This window comes from Xylocopa sonorina, chromosome 5, assembly GCF_050948175.1.
Source record: "Xylocopa sonorina isolate GNS202 chromosome 5, iyXylSono1_principal, whole genome shotgun sequence".
Taxonomy (NCBI): Eukaryota; Metazoa; Arthropoda; class Insecta; order Hymenoptera; family Apidae; genus Xylocopa; species Xylocopa sonorina.
The window spans coordinates 1,895,668-1,916,605 of NC_135197.1; the positions used below are offsets into that span (position 1 = coordinate 1,895,668).

General features: G+C 40.4%; 2 protein-coding genes across 16 annotated transcripts in view; both read left to right on the forward strand.

The window, feature by feature from the left end:
• The window catches only part of Sei (potassium voltage-gated channel seizure), a 105,021-nt gene that overhangs the window by 2,570 nt on the left and 81,513 nt on the right, over positions 1 to 20,938 (forward strand). For 13 of the 15 annotated variants that reach the window (XM_076895087.1, XM_076895086.1, XM_076895088.1 and 10 more), the window contains one exon: positions 12,421 to 12,651. In XM_076895087.1, coding sequence (XP_076751202.1) covers positions 12,421 to 12,651 — 231 coding nt within the window. Of the gene's footprint in view, positions 1 to 12,420; positions 12,652 to 18,126; positions 18,604 to 20,938 lie in introns of those variants that run through there. The other 2 variants (XM_076895096.1, XM_076895100.1) reach the window with 1 other exon arrangement.
• Positions 18,773 to 20,077, forward strand: LOC143423637 (uncharacterized). Its single transcript, XM_076895123.1, has 2 exons — positions 18,773 to 18,785; positions 19,704 to 20,077. Exon 2 carries the CDS (start codon positions 19,707 to 19,709, stop codon positions 20,007 to 20,009), a length of 303 nt encoding a protein of 100 aa, XP_076751238.1. The 5' UTR covers positions 18,773 to 18,785; positions 19,704 to 19,706; the 3' UTR covers positions 20,010 to 20,077.

Sequence of the window (20,938 nt, forward strand, 5' to 3'; positions counted from 1 at the left end):
ATGCATCGATGCATTTTCATACTTTAATTTCTAATAAGTATTCAAGTAGAAGACGCGTTTGCCAAATAAAATTTATTTACCACTAGAGGGACCATTTTATAGTTGTTAAATAAATTGTGTTTGACATCTATTTTCATTTCTATACTTCTAAACATAATCAATGTACACGGAAAAATAATTATTCAAAATCATAAGCAGATGTCCATATATCTGTATGCACACTTTGACTTGGATCAATTTACTACTTGTGCCTTTTGCATATCGACAAAATGGCGATAATAAGCAAATGCGTAATGAAAGATCGTAATCAAAATTGTAGAACCAATTCCACCGGTTATCATCCATCCGTGTCATCCAACACGTGGACCAGGTTAACTAAAATCGATTCATCCGTTTTTACTCGGGGAATTACATTACTACTTTCGCGATATTCTTAACCGCGTAAAGTTTAACGAAGTTTGTTCCTTTTCTCTTTTTACAAAAAGGCGCACTATTCCCTTTTTTGCGGAAGATTAAAATAAAGTTAACAGTTGGAGGAGTTGGGTTTTCGTTTTCCGTACGGCTTGATATAATCGAAGTTTTTAGAACCGGTTCACCTGGGATGTAGAACGAGCAGGCATCGAGCCAGAATTCCGTTTTCAATATTATTTAAAACATCTCTACGGAGGCGAGGCTTCATGGTAGGAATAGGATCGGTTATGTGAAGGAAGGGGGTAGTGCTGTTTCACAATGGGACAATGCATGTCACTGGCAATATCACTCGAGGCATGCCCGAAGTCCTTGCAAAGAGGAGCAGATCTGAGAAAACAGGCAGCGTTCGAGCCTCAAAATTGATCGTGATTGTAAAACGAAAGGGAGTCAACAATTTGTTTCGTCATTATTACTATTCTTCGATCGTAGGGCTGTCGAATAAACATTGTTTATCCGGGCAAGTAAGATCGAATTTTAATATTTTAGGATCAAAAAAAAATTTTTAAGTTCCCTATTTATTATAAATCATTACACAGTTTATACAACGATCAAAGATCTTCTTAAAATATTTTTTTTCATCGAACTTGTGCCTGAAGGGGTCTGTAATTCTATAGGATTCTTCTAATCAGAGGTAAGGAGGATATTAATAGCAATTTTCTATTTTTAAAATTTATTGTGAAGTATAAATAGATAAAAAAAGTTTGTACGAAATCATGTCTACAAATAATTCATTAAGAGGTTCAGAGAAGCAAAAAAAAAAAACAAAAAAATGACTCTCATGGCTCAATTATCGTTAATACCTGAGTCTACTGTGAATGTTTTAGTGTATTTATGTTGTATAATCGTGATGTACAGAAACTGATACTAACGATAGACGTTTGTTTGCAAGTAAGCAATTATTCAAAGCTATAAGATGACGCAACGTACAAATTTACTTAATAGACAGTGATCCTTTAATCGACCTTTAATTTTACCTCTCAAATACATAGCATCAATTTGGCAACAATCCTTGTTTGGAAACACCCTAATACAATCGTTCATTCTACCCTTTTTTTATTGCCAAGTAATTTCACATTTCTTCCATATCATCAACGATCTTCGTTTTCTATTGTTTCGATCTCTATCACCACTCACGCTCTTGAGCTGTAAGATGGAGGTTCGATAGGAATTAAACAGTAAAATAGCTCGACGTGGTTGCTCGTTAACAAAAGCTGTGGCTGTCGCATAGAAGGGTGCACGGTAATAGGCATTAACACGATAAATTCTTGGGAAACCTTTGGAACGCCAATTTATATAATAAAAAATATGTATGCCAGCCTCTTCAGGGTGGGCTTTTGTCCCACTGGCATTGCAGTCCGTCAAGCCTTGGCTTCTAATCTGACGTCCTCTCTATAGTACCGTACATCCAACCGTGTGTTCACTTACTTTCTTTTCTTTTTTCTTTCATCCATTGCACGTTTCTCCGCTCCTCCCTCGCCAATAAGAGCCACTTTTTTGATACTCTTCACCTGTCCTCTTTTCATCGTAATCGAACGCGATGTCGATTGACAATCTGTTTCACACGCAAACACCGACAGATCGCATCTGCAGACCTTGAAAACACTGAATAACTTCTAACGCCAATGATCGCGTAATCGATGGAGCATCCCTCCAGAATTCCTTCCCCTTCGTCCCGTTAGAACGCTTAATCTTAGAAATGGGGATGTGTATATCGTGCGCGAGATTTGAAAACGTGTCCATACTCTGATGACGTCACCATTGTTTCTAAGAAACGATAATCTTCTCGACGTTAAGCTGATTTCTTTTTTTTAACGAGGTATTATAAGCCTGAATTTCTAATGAAGGGGTGAAGAGAAGTATGACTTCAAATCAAATTTAGGTGATTATTTATTAATTGTGGTTCTATCCACAATTACGTATATGTTCAATAATCATACGCGATAATGGAGAAATAATTCAAGTAAAATTTAAAAGATGGTACAATCGTATTAAAACAAATGTTGTTGAAACAATTGATGTTCACGATCATCATGACTATTGCTAATACTTAATACTAGTACTTAATTACTATTAAAAATAGAAATTACGTTTACGAATAATCGAGCCTTATTAATCATGTTGAGGGATTATTCGTGTCAAGGCTAGATGTTCCGTTAAGCACACCGTAGAACGTGCTCACGCGTACCTATACAGTCTAGTCGAAAATGCGACACCAGGGACCTGGCACGGACTTTCATTTTCGTGTATAAAACTATTAAAAGTCGACAATTAGGTCTGCGGCTGCCTCGGAATTGGACTTCAGTCCGGAAAGCTGATATCATTGTTGTTACTGGTAAATTCTATCCTTATCTGGATACCACTTTATTTCCCGTACCCACAACAACGAAGCATCATAATTCACAATAGAAATTTATTTCTATTCCAAGTTCTATGTAACTCGTAGGAATTACGGCAATAGGGGAATGGTGGTTTCGGAATCAAATCAAGATGAGGACAGCTTTCGTCTTAGTTATTGTTCAACAGCGCCGAGAATACGTTTTTCTGTTTGTCCGCGCAGTCGGCGCTACCCTCTTGTAATTCATTCTGACCGAATTGAGAGAAGCGGTTTATCGGGTAGTAAATAGGGTGGGACGCGTACAAATTCATAAATTCCAATGGAATCGGTGATTCATCGAATGGCAACGTACCAGAGCTGTCTAAGTCGGAGAGTCGAAAAGTTGTCTGACCTAGTTTTTCCTTATTGCCGAAAATTCTGAGAGAAAGAGGGAGAGAAGGATAGAAGAGCATGCTTTGCGTCACGTGGCTTTGACCGTTTTCCACGATGTCCTAACCCCGGATCGTGGTCGTCGCATTGATCGCGATCGCTCTCGATGCTGTAGCTTCCCAGAAATTTAATCGAAATTACGCATAACCGGCAACGTGGCGTCGTGTACACGTTTCCGTTTTTCATCTCTCTTGCTCGTCTTTTTTGTTTCTCGTCCTCCTTCTTCCGCGACGCTTGCGAATAACATACATGTACACAATAACGTGGATACGGTGCGGTAAATTCGTCCAGAAACTTTGGTTCGTTGCCAGGATGGATATTTAAAATTCTTCGCGGTCCTCCACAAACGCCCAGGTTTTTCTTCTTTTTTTTTCTTCTCTCAACGACGAAGGTGGTCGACGAAATGGAAGACAAGAGATACCGCTCGACCCAACGGAGGCTATATAGTTGCTAATGGGTTGGTCAAGGTGATTGCCAATCGAACCGATTGCTATAATTACTACGGCTTCGAGTGCATTATTCACGCCACCCTGTCGTTGCTACGATTATGAATAATTTGACGACTCGGATTTCTTTATCTAGGAAAGTTTCGTCCCCTATTACTGACAATATTCGCTCTTGTAACACTTTTCGTGTGGAATACGCAAACCGAGTACACGATAATTAATTTACTTTACTTATCATAGAAATTTATTTGTAAGTTTGTCAGAAGAGTGGTCGTGAATGTTTTCAGCACTTTGCAAAGATAAAAACGTTAGATTGTAACCCTTGATCGATGATTTCTTATTTGTTTAATTCTAATAGCGCTTTGTATTGTATTTTTGGGGTATGATGTTAAATACGAGTGTTTCAAAATACCCAGGGAATGTAGGAAACGCAAAAAAGAGGTAGCCACAAATAATCGGGGGAAAAGACAAACGGAACGTATCTACAAAATACTATTCTTCTAATTTTCTGGTAACGTCTATGTTTACTGAATCGATTTCGTTCGATCAAACTAACTTGACTTTTAACGAAATGCTTCTACTCGTGTCAATTTTCTAAGTAAATAGAAGCCTTATTTAGGGTAGGTTGTCAACTAAATTTCGAACAGGAATATTCTCATTATTTTTCAATGGATTTCGTAAATAGAAGTTGAAAAACCACTGTAAAGATTGTATGAATATCGTCGAGACAAAACGCACTCGAGAAATATTAAGGGCAATTTCAGAAAGTATCTAGCTTATTTAAGGGTAGCAGTCACAATCGTTCAGATTCGTCTGTACTGATTTTACTCGTTTATTAGCCATAAAATGAGTATATCTGTGTATTTATTTGTTGTTGAAACACGTGCGCCATCTAGTTTTTCAATTGTTTCGAAAGTCAAGGTATTAAAAAAGAGATTAAAATATTAGCAGTAAATAGTATTCACTGAGAATAATGAAAAATGCTTAATTAACGTATGTAAATTTTAAAATTCCATTTTATATGAAAATATTTGAAGAGTTTAATGTACTCATGAAATAAATAATACGGGACAAAGTAGAAGTACTGGAAAATGTATTTATTGATTTATGATTCACACATATATGAATGCTACATTCAAACAGAAGGAGTAAATAGAAAGTATATTTTTTAGAAAAGATTATAAATTTATACGCTTTCCTACTCGTATTTCCTTAACCAACATGTTTACTCTTCTGCTTACACTTTTTTATATGTATTTGTTTATATCGACATTGCCAAAACAGTCAGTTAAAAGTCTTCCACCTATAAAATTACGTTTCATTCTTATTAGATTTTTATCGATTATTTTTAAATATTCCTAGCGAACACCGTCCCTAAAAATATCTTAGACCCGCTATCCAATAGTTCTGTACGCATAGGGCGCGTGGATCATGTGGATTACCTTTCATGAAGCTTTAAAATAGTTGTGGTCACCTTCTATCACGGCTATAAAAAGGTTTGGTAGAATCATCACAAGACAGTGATGATACTTATTCTATTCTCAAGAAAAGATGTAGTTGTATCAGAAATTATTCAAGATGAATAATTTTCTCGATCAATTTATCAATTCCCTTTTCGTTTTTCGCAATTACGTTGGCTCTTATCGATAGCGTTTTCTTTGGTCATTCGAGAGTTAAGTTTCGAACTGTTCTTCTGTCCACCGGAGGAAGTATTGGAGAATTTTGATGGCTGTGTAACCGCAATATACGTTACTGTTCGAGCATTGCGTGAGAAAATTGGTAAAAATCGCACGATGCGAATGAGCAGATCATTTTTCAACGAATGATCGTTCCAATCGATTTCGATCGAAAAGCGCTGACAATTCTCGCGGAAACTATAATCCGTTCGTGTCGCGTGCAAAATTACCGCGTTCACGACGGATGGCATCTGTGATTTAACGTAGACCACATGTGTCACTGAAATATCTTTCAAAATTGAGTACTGGCCTAGACACCATCCAAATTAACGTTATAAATACACAGGACGATATCTCGCTGGAAGGATTTCGCTTCAACGTTTCTATCGTTCGCGGGAAATTGTTTATAGCGCATCGAATATTTCGGTCGTTCAAGATTCATTTGTGTAACAATCGAAAACGAACAGTCGTATTTCTTGGTCACTTAATACAATACGAGAACACTTTTAGATGTTCCTCGCGAGGTTTGTGAATTTGGAGAAAGAGACTATTTCAAGAGACTTGTTTTGTCTCGTGATTTTTCAAACAAGCTCCTTCGAAGCGCCCATAGCTGTTGGATCGTGAACCGGTGCAAGTATTCGCGCAATTCTCGCCCCTAGGGAGTTCTTTGAGCGTCCAGCTGCGCGGTTTATTGTTTTCCATTTGCCCGATGCTGTGCAGTCGATTCGTGGTTCTTTGAAGATGCCTCCCTTCGTCTGCACAGATCTCTCCGGAGGCGTATCTGCGACGTCGCGTTAAAACAATCATTCGACATGTCGCGCCTTCACCCCTTTGGGATCTCGGAATTAGACGCACCCGAGGTTTCATCGATGATTAATTACTATAAACGTAAGAATAAGTAATAGCTTGTTGTTTTAGGCACGAACATTTTCTATCGAAGAATATCCCTGAGTTCGATGATACGATCCGCGGGATGAAAATAATCAGGTCGAGCGTGAAATTTCCCAGAAATCTCCAATCAATTACACCTCGGTAGATTCCAATAATTTCGATGAAATTTAATCTGATCCTAACGGTAGGAGAATCTATCATCCACGAATAATCCTCCTATTACCCTAGAAACGGGATATCAACATTATTTCTTATTATTAGGAGTTGGTTGTAGACAGTTTTTTTTAGGGGGGGGGGGGGGGGGGGGAGAAAATCGTTTCGCCAGTCTAGTAAACTGAGCCGATTCGATTGAGCTCGTGTATTCTTGAGGAAACGCTTGGTTTTTTGATGTACTGTGACGCGTACCCTCGAAATATTCTGATGCGTTGAGCTACGAGCTGCGAAAAGCGGTTTGAAACTGTCGTTCTTTCGTAGAACTTCTATTTTCTTCGACAACACGAGCAGGAGTGCGTTCTTGGCACGGGAGGCCTGATTGCACACTACGTTCTGTGGTCCCCGTGGATAGCGGTTTAAAGAAGCTATACGCGATGCGACTAACGTCACGTCACCGCGAGGAAGAAACAGGAGAGCGAGTTTTTCTGTACGCATCGGGTCCTACTCGTTTTCGCGGTGACACCAGTTTCACTTTTCGTTGAGAGATACTTTTTTAAATAGTACGTCCTAGTCATCAAGCAAGTTGAAAAGGAGACCGCCAAACACCCCTAAAGGGGAAACGGAAAGGTTACTCCGAGTGTTTCGCGATAAAACACGTTACCTAATACGCGCGACATTACTATCAAACATTCCTTTCAATTCGAACAGAACATCGAGAGAATTTTCTCTTGCCAACCCCCGATACGATCGCGCGAACGGAAGAGACCTGTCCGTGAAGGACCTGGGTCACAGACGTATCACGGGCCAGTTGTATGTTTATATATAGAACATTTGAATTGAACCGCGTGAGCGGATTTAACTTTAACGCGACGACAAGGTCGCTCCAGCTTGTCACAACACTCGCCGGGGACTAGCGTGACTCCTGTCGTATTTTCGGGTTTTCGGCTGCAAGACGTGTATCGGCCGCGTCCGTTTATCGTTCAAGGACGACGAGATAAATCGAGATTCGTCGACGGGCATCGATGCCCGGGGTTCCGCCATATGCGAAGCGTTACGCCGCGCCGAATGCATCGCGAATTAACGGCCGATCGTTTGTGATCGTTACCGGGGAACGAATGTTTGAGGGAAGCTCTTGGAACGTATCACCCGCCGACACTGAATCGACGCTACCGATGTTTGTTTTGTTAACTTGTTACGCTTCGCCGTCGAAGAAAGTATGGTGTCATCTTAAACTTTTGAGAAACGTTCACTTCGAGGTTGGTGGTCCGTTTTCGCGCGCATTTTAACTTGACGTAAATTTAATTTTTAATTTCCACGATAAGAACAGTTGTAACCTCTCGTTATGTGAAAGCGATGTTAACCACGACCCTATGGGGTTGAATGTGGGTAAATATATGACAAAAAGTAATTACGTTATGTGGACCCATGGCTTAATACTTTATGAATATTTAACATATCTCTGTATAATATTTTGCGAGAAGGGTATTGTTGAAAAAAATCTCGACTACAGAGGGTTAAGCTGAGTTCTACGGAAATTGTATCTTATTAACAATTGTATTATTGTTCCGTTCATCGTTGACAGCCGCAGAAAAAACTTGCAAACGCAGCGATCAATTTTAACCAGCTTAACTTTTTCCCATTAAATCACAAATATAACATATCGGTTTAAAATTGCCAGACAGAAAAAATGTAGTACGTGGTGTTCGCTACAAATATCGTCCGTTACCGTACAAATGATACACGATAGGCTCTTTCATCGGAAAATGAAGATTAGAAAATGGCATTCTAAATTTCTATCCATTACCACTCGAAGGATTCCAATTTTTGTTAATTTATCATAGAATTAAATGATACTGTATGCTTGCGTCCAATTGAGGGAAATTCATGGAAATTGAGGGACATTAAAGACCATGGTCAGTTTAGCTACTTGGAAAGATAAGAGTTCTGACTGTCAGTATTCTGGAATGGTACGGATACCAAAGTATTATAGTTCTCGCAACTAAGTGACATCCTTGGCAAAGGGCCCAAAGCCCTGCGAGGCTGTCTCCGATGCGAACTCGGTAAAATCTATTTCTAGTTGGGCCGATAAACTCGGCACGGGATAAGATTCGTAAAAAGAATACCACCGTCTAGCTTTCCGCGCCGTTCATATACAAGTTCTATATTCGTTTGTAGGCCTTCCCGCCCCGCAACTGCATAATACGTTCGAAATTAGTCTTTCATAGTCACACAGTTTGACGGTGGTTTCTTCCAGGTAATTCTGGAGCAGAAAAGGGTTCCTGGAACGAACCGAATAGAGAGAATGAGATTTAAAGAGGCTTGTAAATGTAGGGGATGGAAAGGAAATTTGAGGACTAGAAAAATGGTACTTTTTTTCGGGCAGTGTGCAATTTTCACGGAAGTTTGCCTAAAATTGAAGAGATTAATAAAATTCAATTAAGGAGTTTTGTAACTTAAACTACCGAAAAATTATTAAGATTTGTAAATTTGTATATTGAAAAACTTAATAATTTAAACATTAACAAGTTTCAATATTTAAGAATCTTACGCTCTTAAATTTGGTCATTTTATGTTTACCATACTTCATAAAATACTAGATTCAAGATCTAGATATATATTGTATTCGACAAAAAGTGTAGAAAAAGTAAAAAATCCATTCCTCCCCCCCCCCCCCCCTCAAAATTGCTATCGATCGTTTTTTCTGTTGGCTTCGTAAGCGATCCGTAGGATAAAAAATAGCCGCGACTTGTCTGTGTCGAGCTACGACACCAGTGAGAAAGAATATTAATTCCAATGCTCGGAGCTGCCAATTCTAACGGTATTTCGAATTAGTTCGTGAAAATCCACAACTCCAAAAGCTTGCGAATTAATTGGCATCTACAGCAATGGATCGTATTTTTAGCAAACCAAATGAACCGTGAACTGAATAACCAAATGTAAAGAGAATTTATGAACGTGTCGCGTTTATGTAACGAATCGGTGTTGTTTATGAGTAATTTGGCGGATACCTAGAAATGTACAGATAATTTGAAACTTGTGACCCCCTTTTATCACGCTTTTGAAATGATTGTTGTGATCGTCAGTTCTGTCACTTACGGGTACTTTAGTCGAGCCGACACGGTAGAAAATGTAATATTCGTAAAGGGGGAGTGAAGAGGGTAGGTCGAGCTAGAAAATGGAAACCAGCGGCCAAAAATTTATGTGCCCGTCAAGTAGATTTAATTATTTCTTTAACAACACAGAAGTGGAACTTTAATCTTGGTTCGTGTTACACAATACGCGTTTGTACCATCGCAAAGGAATTGAAAATTCTGTGCACGTATTATACTCTTTTTTCGTTTTATATTTTCTATCATTAAACAAACGAGGACCACGAAGGACAAATATTGTACAAGTTTTAAGTATTTCATGTAGGAACAATATTCAATTTTAAATTATTATAATATCGTTTATATTAACAGTACTTAATCGATTACCATCTTTATTTTCAATACCGTCTCTAGTAAAACATTTACATTATGAAAATGCTGTCAGAAAAGAATTTTGCAATCATTAATTTGAGTTGAATCCACGATCAAGGTGATAAATTCGAGAAATAAATAATAATTTAAGAAGATATGAAAAAAGAACAGGTTCCGGATGAAGAAAAGAAAAAAAACCAGAAGGATATCTCGAAAGGAATTGCTGCAATAAAAAATGTAGAGTAGAAATACAAGAAGAGGTGTGGCAGCGACGAAAAAGCCAGTTCAAGGATATCGAAATGGAATTCCAGTAATAAAAGAAAAGTGCAAGGACACCATAAAGGAATTCCAATAATAAGAAGCAATGCGAGGGCACACGAGAGGAAATTGGAGCGTGCCACATCGAATTAGGAATATACGCGAACTTTAGCCGGTACTTGAGAGTGCATCATAGTTTCCACACATGTATATATGTACGCGATTATATTATATACATATGCATGTAGAAATTGCGGCAGTTATCGAGTGCACGGTGATCGACGACGATTCGATAGATAAAATGGTGCGTGTCAGTTGTATCGGAATCGATGAGTTAGTCGTTGTTTAAATGGTCACGTAATATCGCTGACAATTTCATCCGGCGCATTCCCGTAACGTTGATCAACCACCGGACAGTTCGGGCGTTCCTCCGCATTTTCAATTTCCCTTCATTAAACGCGTTTGTCCTTCGTAGAATGTTTAAACATCAATGGGGATGGACAATGGCGTCCGTGGCATGCGGTGCAATTCGATGTTCTCGAGGCTGACATTTCTCTTGGATTCTAGTACGACGTCTGGTACTCTTGCGACGCACTTCAAAATCGCACGTACACCTCTGCCACTGTCTACGAGATGCTACCAAATATCGCCACCAAAAATCGTTAGATCGTTCTTGAGTTAAGAAAAGAAAGCAAACTCAATTAATCACTATTGGTATCGGTATTTTCTTGAAATTCTTGGATATTCGACATTTATCGCGCGCACAGTACTTAGTTATATTCTATATCTAACTAGAGGGATTCGAATCGATAATTATTTTTAGGAAAAATATACTTGTAAAAGGCAGCGGCGCTCGATACAGCAGCGATCTCTCTACACGAGTCATCGGTTCGTTGAACACTTGCGAACACTTGGTATATTTACCACCTTAACGACTCTCGTAAAATTTTCTCGACCCCACCCTACATACATGGACATCGCTCGCGGACTATTCAGGACTCGAACCACCGTTTGTTTCAAATAATGCACAACACTCGTAAATAGTTTGGATCTATGAAACGTGGGATGCGACGCAATTATTAAGAACGTCAGGAGGGAATAAAGTGCAGTTATGGCGGATACGTTGCGCTTGCTACCGGTTGAAAGACTAACTGTTTGTTCCCAATCTGATATATATTGTTAATAACTAAATTCGAGTATACTCGTGACAGTGTGTTTTCTTTTTCAATAAATGGTATTCTCTTTCAAATATAATATAACCAACGTGTAAATTTACGCCTAACTATTATCTGTCTACGTGGTAACTTGAATGTTTCACGTGCAAATTTATACGAGCAAAGGCCCTTTTGAGCGCTGCAAAAAGACGCCCAAAAACTGTCTCCGGCTTAGGAGCGAACCGAATTAACCGAGCCTTACAACGACGCCCGTACCAGACAAACTAAATGACTGGTGCCAAAATATTTTATGGTGTACGCTCTAAGACCGACGCCGGATTTAGGACGAAGGTCGCAATGGGAACGCGATGCCTCGCAATTTGATTATCCCAGAATTTCCGTCGTCTAATTTCACGGGAAGCGTTTCGTTATCCATTTTCTTTGATCCGTCCGCCATTTCCCCGTCATCATCTTGCAATTACAAAAAACGCTAAAAATGTTCAGTGAAAAGGTTGAAGCAAACATTTAAAAGCGAATCGATCGTACGCTCTTTGACAATGACCGTGAAATAATTTTGTAACCGCAGGATTCACGTAGCAATTCACGTAGCGAAGTTATTAAATATATCTCGGAAAGATGCGGCCTTCCTTTCTCCGTGATATATTTTATTTTTAATGAGCAAGTCGAATGAACACGATTAAAACGAAAATTCGTGACGGTTCAGAAAGAAACGGCGATAATAAATTAAACGGCACAGTTTGTACATGTTTACGATTTCCTTTGAACGAAAATCGCCAAATTTTCCAACGTCCGCCCACATCATTCCTTTCCGCTGTATCTCTTAATACGTACCGTATTAAAGAATCGACGACCTATAAATACGTGCATGTATCTCTACGGGCGTGTGCTTAACAAGAAAAGTTAATTTCGGACATAGTCAGAAAGCATGCCAACCACGCGCTCTAATGAACCGATGAAAATTCGCTTTGCTCGACGATCCAGCATCGATCATTATTTCTATCATCGCGACGAAATGCTCGATGGAAAAGCACTCGGTATCGCGAGAAATCTGAAACCGATCGAAGCTACGCGCGCTCATAAAAGGGGCACAATAAGAAATAACAGATTTGTCTCTTTTGTTCGCAGACCGAAGTTTTTTAGTGGCCAACGCTCAACAGGGACTATGTCACATAATATACTGTTCGGACGGTTTTTGCCGGCTGACGGGGTTTTCGAGAGCGGAAGTGATGCAGAGACCAGCGATCTGCGAGTTTCTGCATGGACCAATGACTTCGCCCCATGCGGTCGCTGCTCTCCGCGACGCCCTCGTCGCCGGCGTCGAAAAGCATTTCGAGATCCTTTACTACAGAAAAGACGGTGAGTCATTCATACGGATATTCTTTCACTTGTTAATTGCTAAAATTATACGTACGTAATGGTATCCTATACTCTCTAGTTTGCTGCCATTTCACTGGCAGGATTTATCTATTTATTATATATTATGTGCTGGAAGCCCCTGGGACGGTTTTACTATCCTTTTCTATTTACTGTTTCTCGGAAGGAGAAACAGGATTTTAACAACTTTAGGAATGACGCGCAATTAATTTATAAATTAATTTTATTTGCGATACAAAGGTAGATTTCATCATCGTTGAGCAATTTATTCGATTCGCGGAACACGTCGTTAATAACGAGGATTCCATCCCGATGAATAATGAAATTTTCCACGCGATTGTAGCACGTGAACGTTAAAAGTGTGTTGGAGGTGCAAGTCAGAAACTAAAGGTGCAAACTGGCAAGATTTCCACGACTCGAGGCACCGTTGAAAACGGGAAACCGGACATCCGGAATTCCGATTCGGTGTATCGACTAATTCCGTCTTGGCAAGCCCTTTTACTTTTCTAGGGGGATTATTTATTGGATTTTCAGGAATAGACAAAACGATCTGCAGTTTTATTAACCGTTTTCATAACATTTCGCCAACCCCCTCGACTCTTTCTCCCGCCAAGTCTATTATAACTTGTTACCTACGGAAACAGAAATCGCGAACAGTTCTATAAATTCGTATGTTACGAATCCTGATGAAATGTGGCCGCTGTATTCAACAGCTGACCCATTTTATTTCGTTTCAGCTATTATTTGTTTCTTATGTTTCTTATATTGTTTCTATTAAATAAGTAAATTATTAAGTAATTACCGCTTACGCGTATCAAAATATATCCTACAGTGTATTCTCTTATTTACAACAGCTTATCATTTTTAAATTCAAAGAAACCACAACAATCCTGTTTAATCCATATTTATTAATCGCCTTACCTATTATTTAAATTGTTTGATTGATTTATCGTGATATTAGATATAATTTTTCGAAGAATTTTTAGGAATTTTTATAGCTAGATATAACAATCTACCGAAAATTGTATGTAACCACATGTCGGATATTTGTGGTATTATATTTGTTTCCATAGAACACGATATCGCTGGTTTTTTTTTTTTTATTCACAACGTTCGCAGTCCGTGCGATATTATAGAATAACAGTAGACTCTGCGTGCTTTAACGTTGTTCAGAGCAGCTGTAGAGTTCCCTCTAGAACCCTTTGCGTCAATTCTGAAAACTTCTCAGCTTAAGTACTATTAACCGCTCCCACTGCTGACTTACTTCGGTACGATCTTTACATCCATGCTATACCACGCTTTAAAACCCATTTCTTCCGCAAACTTTGTCATTTCAATAATTTCGTTCGCTCTAGCCTTTCCACGAACGCATATCTGTGCCAATCGATCCTCAGAATCAATGGCAATCGATTCGTATGACCTAAACAATCGTGGAGGTAGATCCGTTTCATTCCTTCGAGTAGTCATTATTACGTTTCATTGGCAAAATGACGAAAGGGAAATTAAGAATGACCGGTCTGATTATATTATGAATCTTAGAAGTAGTAAGTGGATGTCTTCTCTTTTCTTCGGTCGAGATTTTAAGATCGCTTTGGAAAACAACTTTATCATCGGGGGATAGTCTTGAATTTACATATTTCAGTGGAAATCTTGATTTCCTCGACACGAATCGCGCCGCCCAGGCTCACTGGGATTAGCAGGAATCGTTCCGTTATTTAGAGCGGGAAAATTGAATTTATTCGCGAGTCGGTGGTTGGCTCGAACTCGATTTTGCCGTAGTGTCTGACCTTAGTCGCGGTGAGATCAATAGCTACCACTGTATAATTTATCACAGTCATAGGTCGAAGCCTGCTAGCCCACCTGACCTCTCCTGGTTCGGTCCCCTATCTAAACGCGGTGTTTCTGATCGCAAAAAGTTACTACCCCTATTCGTTTCATACCTGTACTGCTCCTCCTTTCTTTTTTTTTATTTCTACCACCCTGTATATTGACGCATTGAACGTGAATGACGCGTTTGCGCGTCAAAGCAACGGCACTCCAGAGAGTACCTTTGACTCGTTCGCGCGACACCGACATTGAAAATTGGTTATTTTCAAGTGCTATATTCCAACGAATTAGTCAGCGAAAGATCAGAGAAAGCACTTCAAAATTTACAAACTTCTCACATTTTGGACAAGAATTGTTAATCTTTTTAGTAAAAATCCACTTTGTTTATCGGTGTGTGTTGTTTTTTACTAATTTACTATGCGGTACTTAAATTTTTATAATACATAGCAGGGAGCTACATATTGCACAGAATGTCAGAATTTAGAAGAACCTTCTTCTATCGATATTTTTCAACGATTTCTAGTTACGGAATCACAATACACCCTGAAAAGGGTAACTGGTGATTCTTACGGAGGTGTAAAAACGAACCATCAGGAGAGCAACGCGTGAACAACGTGCATACGTAACCACGTGCGGCACGCGCACAAAGGGGACGAAAGAACGTGAAGAGTGTGAAAGAGCTGAAAAGCTGAAAGTAGTCTACTCCGACCACCTGCAGCCGCCACCTCTGGATGGTCTGTTATAGCACGCGGTGTTTTCACTGATTCTGCACGGGCGCAGAGTTATACATACACGTCGCGGACTCCCACTTTCACGGAATGAACCCTCATTGTTCTCCCCTATTTCGCCCTCGATGAAAGATCGATACGCGGAGAAATTAACGGAGGATGAAAGCTAGTCGATCACTGGCAATCATCCGCGAATGAGTTTATTGACCGCCTCTTTGTGTGTGGAACAACGTAAACGATCATTTTAGGCTCCCATTTTCATTTGTTTTTCTCTGCTAGACTTGGGCACTGATTTTTAAATACCGTATTTTTTATGCCGACACCAGAGAAATTTCCAATTCTATTCGCCGTGATATTTTTTAATATTAATAACCGTCAACATTGTCAGAATTGATACTCGAAGCATTTGTTATGTGGTGAATTTTACGCATTAGTGTACATGCAAAGTTTGATCGGTCTGGCCTTGAGCCTTGGCTTTACAACCTTGAAAGATTCCATCCGGTAGTATGGAAAATTAATCGATCAAGCACGGACTTTGAAACTACGGCTAGCCGCGTGGGCTTAATTATACCGGTGTTACATTAAAGGATCGTTGATGGCTCTTTTGATTGATCTCGTGGAATTTAGAGGATTTTGTCACCTGCTATGCATTTCGCGAATTATTTTCATTCAATTGGAAGGAGTACTAACAGCAAAGAATTAAACGTAAACCAATAATGCTTTAATCGATATTACTAGTCATTCTACTCTGTACCTTCGTATCGTCTGTTTTGATTAACACGTGATGTAAATTTGAAAAATAGCAATTATTATCGATATACATATCCATATACACACATACACACACACACACACACACACACACACACACACACACACACACACACACACACACACACACTTATATATACTAAAATAAAGAAGCATAGAATCATGTGATTTCTACATTTTAGTAAACAACTATGAATCAATTATCATATATATGCGATTGATTATTAAAAATATTCAAGAAAAACTCTCCCGACTAAAATAATTATTCAAGATCGTACCAGGTCGGATGAAACATTGAATGAACCTCTTTATGCATGGCAACTGCTTGCGAATGTACGAGGTGTAGCGTTACGAAGGAGCCGATTCCTCGACGTGGGGTCTGATATATTCGAGAGGGTAAATTGGGGTAGAATCACGTGGCGGTTCGCTGACGCAACGTCTAAAAATTCGGTCGTGAAAGCTGCGGTGATTTCTCTCACGAGTAATATGCGTCCGGCTCGAGGGGTATCGATATCCCTCTTCATCGGCCTCATCAGCAGCTGTGGCCATTTCGCGAAGAACTCCTCGAGAGTGCTCTCTCTTGCGTTGTTACGCAACCATGCGGAGCACGAGGACGATGTTTGAGGCAGCCAAGAATAGCTGTGCCTATATTCCACCCCTTCTCTTGTTCCTGATACGCCCACCCTGCCCCTTCCGCAAATTGTACCCCTTTTCGTGTGTCCCCACCAGGTGCGCTTCCGTGTAGTCAATGACATCACGGAAACCCGTTCAACCACCCCCTCCTGCACAATTGGTCGCCCACCGCGTCGGTATCTGACGTCATACAACCAACGTCTCCGTCTCACACTTTTCCTCCCTATAATCGACTCTTTCCTGCCTCTTTCCGTCTTTAAGTAGCTTACACACGAGGAGAGTCTTTTTTCCCTTACCGTTCCATGCTATAGGCTTACATTTCTCCTTCGTAAATAGTATATGTCTATGATTAACGCCTTCGTACAGTTTTAGTGTCGATTTTGGTGCTATTACAGCGGGCTCTCGATTTTCGCGCACAATTCATTCCTGGAAGTGTGTGCGAATGTTGAGTGTTCGAAAGTAGAGGGATGTAAAAAAAATATGCACCAAAAACTGTGTCGACGCAACACAGGTTGACGCAGTCCCTAATGCAAGACTGAAACTGTTTTGACCTCTTGATCGGAACAATATTGTAGTCTGTAAAAGTAGAATGTAGAAAGTAGAATGTGCGAAAGGGGAGGACCGCCTGTATGTGATACCGATGATGATTGGCCTGTTACTTTACGAGCAATGACTCAAGAGTTGGATAAAACGTAACAAGCGTATATCGTGGTTAGCGTGTTCATTGGATCCGACATCGTTAGACTTTATCCTCAGGGAAAAGATTAAATAAGATTATTAACGACAGTAACATACTACTTTAAACATGATTTTGAGAATTTTTAAATCAACACCAATCGACAGTGCCTCGAGAATTTCTAAGTAGTATATTTTCTTAAAATTTGATTATTACTTCAGCATTCAAAGTTAGCTGAAAGTTATAATTCGCATACCCAGTCGAACACATCTGCCACAAATTACAACATATGCCTCACGATAACTTGAAAATTCATAGCATTAAAAACAAAGGAGATAACTGGATAACTTTTTTTTGGTCAGGACACCCTGTACAATATTGAATTATATGGGGCGCTGTCGCGAATGTTGCGTGTCTGCGCAACCCCGAAGAACGTCATGCGGTATGAACTTTAATTAATATCCAACTAATATCCAACTAATATCCAACTTTAATTAAAATTTTCACGAACCGTACTAGTTTATCGTTGCGAATAATAACATGTTGCGTAAAATAAAAATAAGATCCATTGAAACAGGTAGACTGACTCGGCGTTACTGTCTCTTCTTCGTCCCAGTACCCTTCAGATGAATGCGAATATATTGTAATTTCGTTCATATCGAAGCGAACCCGACACGTTCGACGACGCTACGGGACAACGATCGTGGCGAAACGTTACGTTACATTTACGTCGCCGTCGAGGCCTGTCCTCAGAATATCGAAAGCTTCGCCGGGGAACCGTGGCGCTAAGATATCATCTAAGATGCGAGCTGGCAGTCTCTGTAACGACAGCGAGCCGAGATTAGTGTCGCTTGTACGTTCGTGATTGTCTCTTCTACCGAACTCTAACCACCGAACGTGCTCATCCATCTTGATTTAAAAACAAACAGTAGTCTCGAAAACTGGTGTTGCTATTTTCAATATAGTGAGGCCTTGATCAACTGAATCACCAAGCGCACACGCTTCATATACTTGCGCACGAGTGGAACTTTTATAAATAATTTCGAATCGAAAGTACAAAGATTTACCAGTAGCTACGGAATAGTAATGTTTGAAAGGGTTGTGTAAATGTTATTCGACGACCGCGTCGATCTTTGAGTCGTTCGGTGAACGAATGTGTGCCTTTTATTCGCGTTCGCACGTGGAATCTCCGATTTCGCAGGACCGATGCGCGCCTGAGGGGGATGGGACGCGAAAGAAAGCAATGAGTTGCAACGCGGAGAACACGGAGGAACACTGCGGATGGATCTCCACGAAATTGTAGGTTAATTTTACTTGCACTCGAGATTGCTCGTTCCCTCTCCCTTGTTCCGGTCCCGAAGTCTCGAAGTTCCCTCATTAAGAACGCTATTAGCCTGTGGAAATGGGAGTCGATTTTCAGCGCGAGACCCCGCAGCACCTATGACCGCCGAAAATTTTATGAATTTTCGACCAGCAGCCGGGTAACACCGATCACCGTTTGCCTCGTCTGGTGCGTTACTCTTTTTTCTATTGTTCCACTCTAGAAACGAACAAACGTGACACAGTAATTGCGTATTGACAACAAGTGATTTATTGACAACATTGACGTAGCCACTTGTACATAACAAATTTTTCAGTTGACAGTTGTTCAGTGACAGTTGTCTGTTATTCGTTGTCTGTTATTAATCGAATGACTTTTAACCTGATATGGTTGTGACCGTTTCCGGTGAATTTACTTCCAGAATCTCGGTAGTGAAGGTAGTGCGATGGTACGCGGTTGTGTCGAACCAGCACGTAAGTTATTTAGTTGGAGAACGTTTTCTCGACGTCTTATAATTAAGAGGAGGCTGTCCCATTGTCACGTCCCGTTGACGCGCGTCGAAACTTGCTGTACACAGCGGAAGGAACCCATTTATCTGGAGGATGATCTGACAAGGTCAGGTAACGATATTTACGGAGGGAACGGGCCAACCATCTTTTCCATCCGGACAAAAGAGAAGCGTTTCTAAAGGCAGTGCCGACGGAATTAGATGTCGAAGGGCAAGGGGAACGAAAAGGTCAGGCTTTTATCGCGGCAAAGGATGATTCCTTCGCGGTACAGAAAGGTCGAATTCACCCAACAGTACGTTCGATATAATCCAATCTTTATTATTCAATGGGAGTGAGGAAGAATTCTGGGAGGTATAAGAAAACATCCACCTGGTAAAAGTCCGCTTTCCACGATAGATAGACTTCAAGTATCCTCGAATACTATTACATATACTATGGTCCCGAACACAGTCTTTGGTTACGTGAAATCCTGTGAATAATTAATTGTCGGCCAAACGTCCGGACCTTCGTCATAGGGGTTAAGAGAACCAGGCTCGACTGTCTTGCGAGTCGTTCAATTTCTGTTTTAGGTGATGAAACACCTCGGAACATCTGTTCCCTGCTACCGATATATTCCCGGCGCACTTGACTTCGAGAAAATAGCTAGTTCCTGTTCCTCTTTCGCTCTCCCTCGTTCAGCTGCGTCGTATTATAGTGACGCACGATTAGGGTCACCCAGAGTAAACCAGGTGAACGTCTCCCTTCCCGTAACTCCTTTGTGGACGCCTGACATTTCTCTGGGCTGGTCACGTGGCCGTTTTTGGCAACTATACCGGATGACGAGGTTCCACGATTCGCAAGCCCGAAAGCACACTTCGGAAAGGGAGCAAACCTGACGGAGGAAGCGAGAAAGACGAAGGCAAAGAGAGGAGGATGGTCTAAGGAGAAGGACGAGCGAAGAAGACGAAGACGAAGACAAAGAGAGAGAGAGAGAGAGAGAGAGAGAGAGCGCATGCTATTTCTGTGCACTGGTTGGCCTGCAGTATACGGTGCCACGTCACAGGGGCATTGCACTCGGTGACGTCACGAGGGCACAGCGTCATCGACCAATTGGAGGGAGCCGTTAACCCATTAACCACTCGGCTGTTCGTTCCACTGCGGTATCGTGACCTCCTGCTATCCACCAATCGTTTTACTAGCTACTGCTACCTCGTCACGTGATCATTTTCAGGCATTTTTCAATCGCACGTATCGTTCCTTTCCGTGTAACTCCTTCCAGAGCTGTCTTAGCCTCGGTTACATGCAAGAATCGAGAGATCGTCCATCGTGTAGGCTTGAAATCTGGACGTTTCATCATTTGAGTGCCTACTACTATAATAGTATACTTGTGGAACCTGCAGATTTCCTGAAACAATAAGTATCATAAATTTATAGATAAATAAAAGGCATGTGTGAATCATAACTTATAAAATAAATTAGAACACAAATAGGTATTTGAAGGAATAGAACGTTCAAAGAGTTAAGCACATCTAGATTCGATATTAACGATAGATATTGTAAATGTAGCGGATGATGCACAAGGTCAGCGCGTAAGCGCGTTGTAGCCGAATCAGGAAGGGTTATGTGTAAATTAGCCAAATTAGAGTGGACTCGATATATTTTCGGACACCGGGGTACCCCAAAGGGGATGCTTATTTATAGTGCCCGCGCTGTAATACGGGAAAGCAATTTTAGAAATTCATTTGGCTATTTCCTCGCTCTTTCTGTCTGCTTTTTTTTCTTTCGCGGCAGAACTTCTTTAATTGCCTCGTAGAATAGATCGCAC